Source organism: Dipodomys merriami, unplaced genomic scaffold, assembly GCF_024711535.1.
Source record: "Dipodomys merriami isolate MVZ:Mamm:240054 unplaced genomic scaffold, mDipMer1.0.p SCAF_8, whole genome shotgun sequence".
Lineage (NCBI taxonomy): Eukaryota > Metazoa > Chordata > Mammalia > Rodentia > Heteromyidae > Dipodomys > Dipodomys merriami.
The window spans coordinates 56,694,650-56,702,667 of NW_027206401.1; the positions used below are offsets into that span (position 1 = coordinate 56,694,650).

Consider the following 8,018-nt stretch of genomic DNA (forward strand, 5'->3'; position numbering starts at 1 on the left):
TTTCATGGATTTGTGAAGTGAGCTAACATCAGATCAAAAATATCAGAAAATACCCTCTTCTCTCCAGTCTGTACTGGGGGAGGGGGCGTTGAACTCGGGCCTTGTGCTTGCTAAGCAGGCTCTCTGACACTTAAGCCACACCTTCAGTCCCCTTTTTCCATTGTTTGTTATTGGGGTTTATTATTATATGTGGGCCAGCTTGGGCTGTAATCTTCTACATGGGCCTCCTCTAGGATGACAGGCACACGCCAACACTCCAAGCCACGGGTTGAGATGGAGTTTCCTAAGCATCCTTTGGCTGGCCTGAACTTCATGCTGGCCTGAAACTGATTCTCCAATCTCTGCTTCCCAAGTAGCTAGGATTACAGGCTTGAGCTGCCATGCCTGCAGAAAACACTTCACAGGGATGGTTTAAAAAATATACTCCATTAAATGCAAACAGGAAAATAATGTGTCAAAGAACTTATTAGTTGGTTCTACTGAGCAACTGATAACTACTCGAGTGGGTAACTAGAAGTGCTTTTGGTAAAGGCAGTTTCCAAGGCTCATTACACAGGGGCCTTTCCCACCTGCCCTGGATCTCAGGGGTGCAGCCGGCGGTCTGGCCTCAAAGTAAACCTTCTCTCTGGTCCCTCTTTCCCATGTTTCACCATTGCCCCTTGTTGGCTGAACACAGACCAGCAGCCTGAAGCTCCATCCTAGGGCAATTTCCTAGAGCAAAGAGCAGGCAGGGAAAGTGGAGGGAGCTGGAGGAGGGACTGGAGGAGGTTGCACATGGTCCCTAACAGTTACATAACTCAAGCCCTGGTGCTTGTTGCTTGGCCTTCATTCTGCCCTCGAATGATAACAAATGCTTCAGCCCAGCACTTAGACATCAAGAATTGGGGAAAAATTTTCAACACAATCATTTTGAATGGTAAGAAAAGAACCACTTCCCAAGGCAGAGGGGGATGGTGGCTGAGAAGCACTTCAGAAGCCATAGAAATACCCTTCCTCAGCAGGGCGCCGGTGGCTCATGCCTCTCATCCTAACTACTCAGGAGGCTGAGATCTGAGGATCTCGGTTCAAAGCCAGCCTGGGCAGGAAAGGCTGTGAGACTCTTATCTCCAAAAAACCACCAGAAAACCGAAGTGGCTCTGCGGCTCCAGTGGTAGAGTGCTAGCCTTGAGTTGAAGAGCTGAAGGTCAGCGGCCAGGCCCAGAGTTTAAGCCCCATGACTGACCAAAAAAAAAGAAATACCCTTCCTTCCCCCCACCCCATGTCCTCCAAACAGCCATATACACCTTTGCTTCTCACTGTGTGGGTTTAAGGAATTGGGGAATTTGCAGTGATTTGCAAGAGCAATGAAGAGAGTGGAATGGTCAGAGAATAGTAACACTCGATGATCTCCCTGCTCCTTGGATTTTTTTTTTTTGCAGAATCATTGAGGTGCATGATTTCATGAATAAAAACACCTTTGCACTAATAGAGCATGACTTTCTGAATTGAAACGTGTCTAGGTTGCAGCATTTAGATACTTGGTCAAACATTATTCTGGATGCTTCTGTGAAGGTTCTTCTTCTTCATCATCTTTTTTAATGTCAGTGTCAGGGCTTCCAGCTTGCTAAGCAGGTGCTCTACTACTTGAGTTGTCCTCCAGTCCTGTGAAGGTAATTTTTTTTAAGATCATTCTTCAAAGATCTTAAATTAGCATAAACTAGTGTACTTTAAATGAAGTGTATTACTTTCTATAATGTGGGTGTCTTATCTCTTCCATTGAAGGCCTCAATAGACTTAAGACCTATCTCCCCAAACAGAATCTTCCAGAAGACCAGAACTGACAGGAAATACATCTCTCCTCTGTGTCTCTAGCCTATCGGCCTCCTCTGTAGATTTTGGACTTGCTAGCCTGCACAATGACATATCTAGTTCCTTAAAATAAATCTCTCATTACACATACATACATGCACACACACACACACACACACACACACACACACACACACACACACACACACAAACACACACACATACAATAGCATCCAGTGAGCTGAGTCTCGGGGCCAGGGGTGTCATGGAGACCTTGAGACCTGCAGTTCTAGACTTGCATTTGTCCATTCGCTTTTACCCCAAGGGGATTTCTCTCTTCCGTGGCAATTCCAAACAGTGCTCAGCCACAGAACGGGAGCCAGGTAACTCAGAGCTCCTCTAACAAGATGAAGTCAGAACATTTTTAATAAAATATTGGCTCATCCCCAAGGACCATGCTTGAAACGCCTCTGTGCCCAGTGTGAGATTCCACATTGGGAAGAAGGTGTCCGAGCTGGGCTGGCAGGTTATAAATCAGGAGCTCCCCAAGTCTCTGCATAGCACCAGCTGGCTCTCCCTCATCTCTATGTTGGCAGAGTTGGCAAGAGACAGCTAGACCGATGCAGCCTCCGCTCCTCAGCCCCTGGGCTGCCTGAGACATGGCCAAAGGACCCAAGGATGCATGGGACCTCAGCCTGCCTTTGCCTCGGCTTCTTCAGCAGGAAGTGGCTTCCCACAGCTCATCCATCACACCTAGCCACATTCACCCAGTCACCCTGTGCCAGGAGAGAGAATAGGTTCATGCGCAGGAGGAGAATAGATCTGTGTGTGCAGTGTCAGCCATCACAAGGAAGGCAGATGGCAGGGCAGGAGAGACTTGTTACAAAGCCAGTAGCACCTTTCCCCAAAGTGGTCAAGGCCACGAAGCACCTGCCACCCTGTGGATGCTTTGTGGGCAGTGAGGGTGAAGAGCCATCTTACCCGTGCTAGGGCTCCATCATCATGCTGCTGCCTCACAAGGAGAGCCATGGGAGAGGCTCGGGATGTTTCCTTATGCTGAATATTTTAACCTTCTTTCATGGAGGGGCAAGGGCAGAATGCTCGTGACCGTGGAGGAGGAGAATCACTTTGTGCCTTGAGTTGTAAGGTTCCTGACTATGGTGCTCAGGGAAGGATGGGCATGAGCCGCCAGATCTCTGAGCAGGAAAATGTCATGGCTCAAAGTCTCTGATGACCATGGCTAGGGCCAGCTGGCCAAGGCCAGATGTGGCAGGACATCTGGCCACTCATGATTATTCCTCCTCCTCCTCCTCTTCCTCCTCTTCCTCCTCCTCGTCTTCTTCTTCTTCCACTTTCTCTCTCTCTCTGTCTCTCTCTGGTAGGTCATGGGGCTTGAACACAGGGCCTGGGTGCTGCCCCTGAGCTTTTCTGCTCAAGGCTAGCACTCTACAACTTTGAGCCACCGGTGGTTAATTGGAGATAAGAGTCTTATGGGCTTTCCTGCCTGGGATGGTTTTGAACCATAATCCTCTGATCTCAGCCTCATGAGTAGCTAGGATGAGAGGTGTGAGCCACGGGTACCTGGCTGTTGTCTTTCATTCTCTATCAGTTAGAAGATGTTTATTGAGTGCCCAGCTCTGCCTTTTCTAGGGCTGTGCCATAGATCATTGGAAGGAGACAGAATCTTCTCTGTCCGGCTTAGCTCGCCTCTTTCCTAGTCAGCCAGGATTCCCACAGCCCTGGCTCAGCCAGGCTTGCTGAAGACATCTTTCTCCATGGCACGCGTCTCTCCACACAGGCTAGGGCTCTATCTATTTGTAGTGGCTGTTTTTGTACAGAAATCGTCACTCATAGGTCTCTGCTTAGCTTGCGCATCTTTAAACGCCTTGGGGCAATGGCTGCTGGAGATGCCACCTGCACACATTGTCTCCATCCTCTCAATCTAGAAAGTTCCTGGGAAATGACCAGAACATTGCTATGCTGTCCCTCTGCAGAGGGAGCTGGGGGATCCAGGTCCCTGGACACAGGCAGCCTGTCTGCCCCAGAAAAACAAATGTGGGGGTGGTTGGTGCCACCTGGTGCTCATGGTGCTGGGCAGGTGGCAGATAGATGCTTAGTGTGTGGTGGTTTGCAGAGAACGCGGGCACTCTGCGTCTGGCAAGGCCTTTTGGTGAAGACTGCGTCCCTCAGTTAGAGAGAGGAAAAGGACTTGAGTGACTAAGCCAGATCCAGACAGGAAAGGGGGCGCCTGGGCAAGGGGTAAGAGGACAGACAGACTCCTTCCTCTGGGAGGGTCGCATGGGGCATCACAGAACAGAAAAGCTTGACTTTGACAGATGGGTGGAAAGATAGCCACACAGAGGCTTGGAAGTGGGCACACAGCTTCTAGGTATCTGGCCTGTAGGGATGGCAGGAGCACTGGCAAGGGAGCACCCTGGAAGGACCAGGTGACCAGAGCACAGGGTGAGAGCTGGGCACCAGTGGCTCATGCTTGTAATCCTACTGACCTAGAAGCCTGAGATCTGAGGATTGCGGTGTAAAGCCAGCCCATGTAGAAAAGTCCCCAAGACTCTTATCAACAACTAACCAGGAAAAAACAAGCCTGAAGTAGAGCTGTGGCTCAAGTAGTAGAGTGTCAGCCTTGAGTGAAAAATGCCAAGTGAGAGCATGAGGCCCTGACTTCAAGCCAAACAAACAAACAGCCTTCATCTTTCTGTCTTCCTTGAGGCCTCTCTCACCAACAAATGACAAGAAATCTCCTCCACGGCACCTGAGCTCCTGTAGCTCATATAAAGAGATCTTTACAAAAAGGAAAACACTAACTCAGATCAAGAGAACATGTCCAGCTGGTGCTGAGGCTCACATCTGTAATCCCAGCTACTAAGGAGGCTGAGATTTGAGGATTGCAGTTTACTGCCATCTCTGGAGAAAAAAGTGTGTGAGACTCTTATCCCTGATTAATCACCAAAAGCTAGAAGTAGAGCTGTGGATCAAGAGATAGAATGCTAGCCTTGAGCAAAACAACTCAGGGACAGCACCCAGGCCCTGAGTACAAGCCCCAGCATGGGTGCATGTGCACACACACACACACACACAGAACACCTTCACAATACCTTGTACACCAAATATATCCAAACTTCTATGAGTCAGCAATAACATTGCAGTGTTTACATTGAGGAAAAGATTTACCCAGATACTTTAAGAAAGAAGAGCAGCACATAGGTTTTACTAAATATCAAATAACATACTTATTTTTTTTCCCAATCCAGCTAGCTGAGGTCCTTTGGTAGCAGGTGCATTGCTTAGGGTCATTACCTTGGTAACCGCAGAAAAGTGCTTCCTCTTGGAAGCCTGAAGCCCCCCACCCCCAGGCCCACATCTTTCATCAGCATCAATTAGTTTGCCTTCCTTGTCCTATATATGCACACCCTGTGTCTTGGTCAGGTGCAGCCTCACACTTCCTTTCTTCTCTTCTACTTGCTGCTAGCAAGCCCAATTCACAAGCTGAATTCACAAACAAATTCACTGGATTTCAGAAGTCAGCAAATGGTGTGTGTGTGTGTGTGTGTGTGTGTGTGTGTGTGTGTGTGTGTGTGTGTGTGTGTGTGTGTGTGTGTGTGTGTGTGTGTGTGTGTGTGTGTGTGTGTGTGTGATGTTCCTGAGTCCGGTCCGGATCTTACCACATATCCCAGGGTGGCCTTGAACTCCCGGCCTTCCTTCCTTAAGCTCCTTCTTGAGTCCTGGGATTACAGATGTGCTTCATCACACCTGGTCCAATTCTTGATAATGGTGATGTTGGTGAAATGAATCAGACTTGCATGACCTCCAAGGCCCCTCATCCATAAGAAGGTGATCATTAGAAATTTGTACCAAGTCTAGGAATGTGGTTTAGTGGTAGTATGCTTGCCCAGCATGTATGAAACCCTGGGTTCAATTCCTCAATACCTCATAAACAGAAAAAGCCAGAAGTGGTGCTGTGGCTCATGGTAGAGTGCTAGCCTTGAGCACAGAGAGGCTCAGAGACAGTGCCCAGGCCCTGAGTTCAAGCTCCAGGACTGGCAAAAAAAAAAAAAAAAAAAAAAAAGCGTGAAATTTGTAGCAAGTGTTCAGGTAGGAAAGAAAAGATTTAAGATTTAAGAAAAGATTTAAGAATACAATCATTGAGATTATGCATTCATTGCACACAGACTCCAAAGCCTGCTGTTCTGCGTGCACTGTGCTTCTTGTACTTCGGTAACAATTTTTTTTGCTCCTTTTCTTTCCATGAGGTGCTTTTCTTTTGCAAAGGGCGGCAAGCTGGCGTGCTTGGCAGCCTACTTCTTCAGCTAAGCTCCAGTCTGGATGCTTTTTTGTTGTTGTTGTTGTTCCAGTCCTGGGACATGAACTCGGAGCATGGGTGCTGTCTCTTAGCTTTTTTGTTTAAGGCTGGTGCTCAATCACTTGAGCCACACACAACACCACATCCAGCTTCTTCTGAGTAGTTTATTGGAGACGAGAGTCTCATGAACTTTCCTGTCTGGCTGGCTTCAAATCGTGATCCTCAGATCTCAGCCTCCTGAGTGGCTGGGATGACAGATGTGAGCCACCCCCTCTTAGATCCAGGAACCACTCTCTCTGAGTCTGAAAGGTTGACAGTGGAGGAGGGAGTGCCACACTTCTGGGCCTGAGAGTTACTCGCTCATTCATTGTGCTGAAGAAGAGTGGCAGGTTCTATCTTTGCGATGATCCCAACTCCCCCATCTTGGCCTTGGGTTTCACTGTGCCCTTTGGGAAGTGCTTTCCCTCCAGCGCGGCTCCGCGGGCCTGGGGCCCAGGGGTGGAGGGGCGGGCCCCGCGGGCAGAGGGGCGGGGCCCCGGGGTGGAGAGGCGGGGCCCCAGGGTGGAGAGGCGGGGCTCCGGGGTGGAGCCCCGCGGGCAGAGGGGCGGGGCCCCGGGGCGGAGGGGCGGGGCCCCGGGGCGGAGGGACGGGGCCCAGCGGACGGAGGGCCAGCATCTAAAGCATCTTTTATCTCCGTGTTCCGTGCAGCAACGCGGAGTCTTCGGAGAAGAGGTTCAGAATGAACAGCTTCGTGTCCGACTTCGGGAAGCCTCTGGAGCCGGAGAAAGTGTTTGCGCGCCCGGGCCCGGAGGAGTCCCGCTCCGTGTTCCACTGCTACATCAGCGAGCTGGACGGGGCGGGCGGGGCCGCGGCCGGCCCGGGGACCCCGGCCCCGGACAACACCCGCCGGCCGCCCGAGGCCGCCCGGGGCGACGGGCCGCCCGCCCGCGCGCCGCCCCACCTCGTGGAGTTCGACCTCCCCAACTTCGTGAACACGGACCACAGCTCTTCCTTCGCCAAGGACGACCTCCTGTTCTCCGAGCCACCGATCGTTCTGGAAAACAAGCCCGTGTCCGAGGCCTCCCGCAGGGGCCTGGACTGAGACGCACGCGCGGCGTCTGCTTGAAAATGTGGGCTCTGTCTCCGTGTAGTGTGAGATCTCTATCCACCAAGCTGTGTGAGTGTGTGAAAGAGAGAGACAGACCGACAGACAGAGACAGAAAGAGACAGACAGTGAGACAGAGAGACAGACAGGCAGATAGACAGGATCGGGATGAAGAAGTCTTGCTGTTGGTTTCCGGGTCTTTGGGGGATCGCGGTATTTATACTATTTTTTCCTGCTGTTAAAGGACAATCTAGCCATGTATTCCTGGCGGCCTCCAGCCGCCGCCACCACCATGTGTTCTGCCTTTAGCAAGCCTCTCTCTCCGTCTCTGTCTTTCCGTGTGTGTCTCTCCCCCCCCCCCCCCCTTTTCCCCGCTCCCTTTTGCGCAGCCCGGTCCCGCGTCGGGAGGAGATCACGTGCCAGGTGCTGGTATTCATGACGAGCTTTGCGCTCGGGCCAGGGGGACCGACTTTGTGGGCGCGGTGGCGGCCTCGTCCCCTTCCCTCTGGCCCGGAGGCGGGCTACACCGATGCCGGGACCTCCTGGGCCTGGAGCCCCGCCACGCTCGCTCACACCGGCTACGCAGCCGCAGCCGTGCGTGCCCCCCCCCCCCCGGTCCTCACACCGGCCCGGGCGCGCGCGCGTCTCCAGGAAGCGCGGCCAGGCCGCTGGCGTTGTCCCCAGCATATGCGCGCGTGTGTGTGCACGCGCGTGTGCGCACACTGCTGTAACATTCCCTGCAGATGTACGGCGTCTGCTGGCTCCGCAGCGGCGCTAGCCGGGAGGGTCAGTGGCTGCACGTGCACC

At 51.9% G+C, this 8,018-nt stretch overlaps 1 protein-coding gene across 2 annotated transcripts in view; it reads left to right on the top strand.

The window, feature by feature from the left end:
- Mrap2 (melanocortin 2 receptor accessory protein 2) overlaps window positions 1-7,710 on the top strand; it is a 138,742-nt gene extending 131,032 nt beyond the window's left edge. For both annotated transcript variants that reach the window (XM_070011034.1, XM_070011035.1), the window contains exon 6: window positions 6,815-7,710. In XM_070011034.1, the coding sequence (XP_069867135.1) occupies window positions 6,815-7,208 (394 nt within the window). In that variant the 3' untranslated portion in view covers window positions 7,209-7,710. The remainder of the gene's footprint in view (window positions 1-6,814) is intronic.
- Window positions 7,711-8,018: the final 308 nt, after the last annotated feature.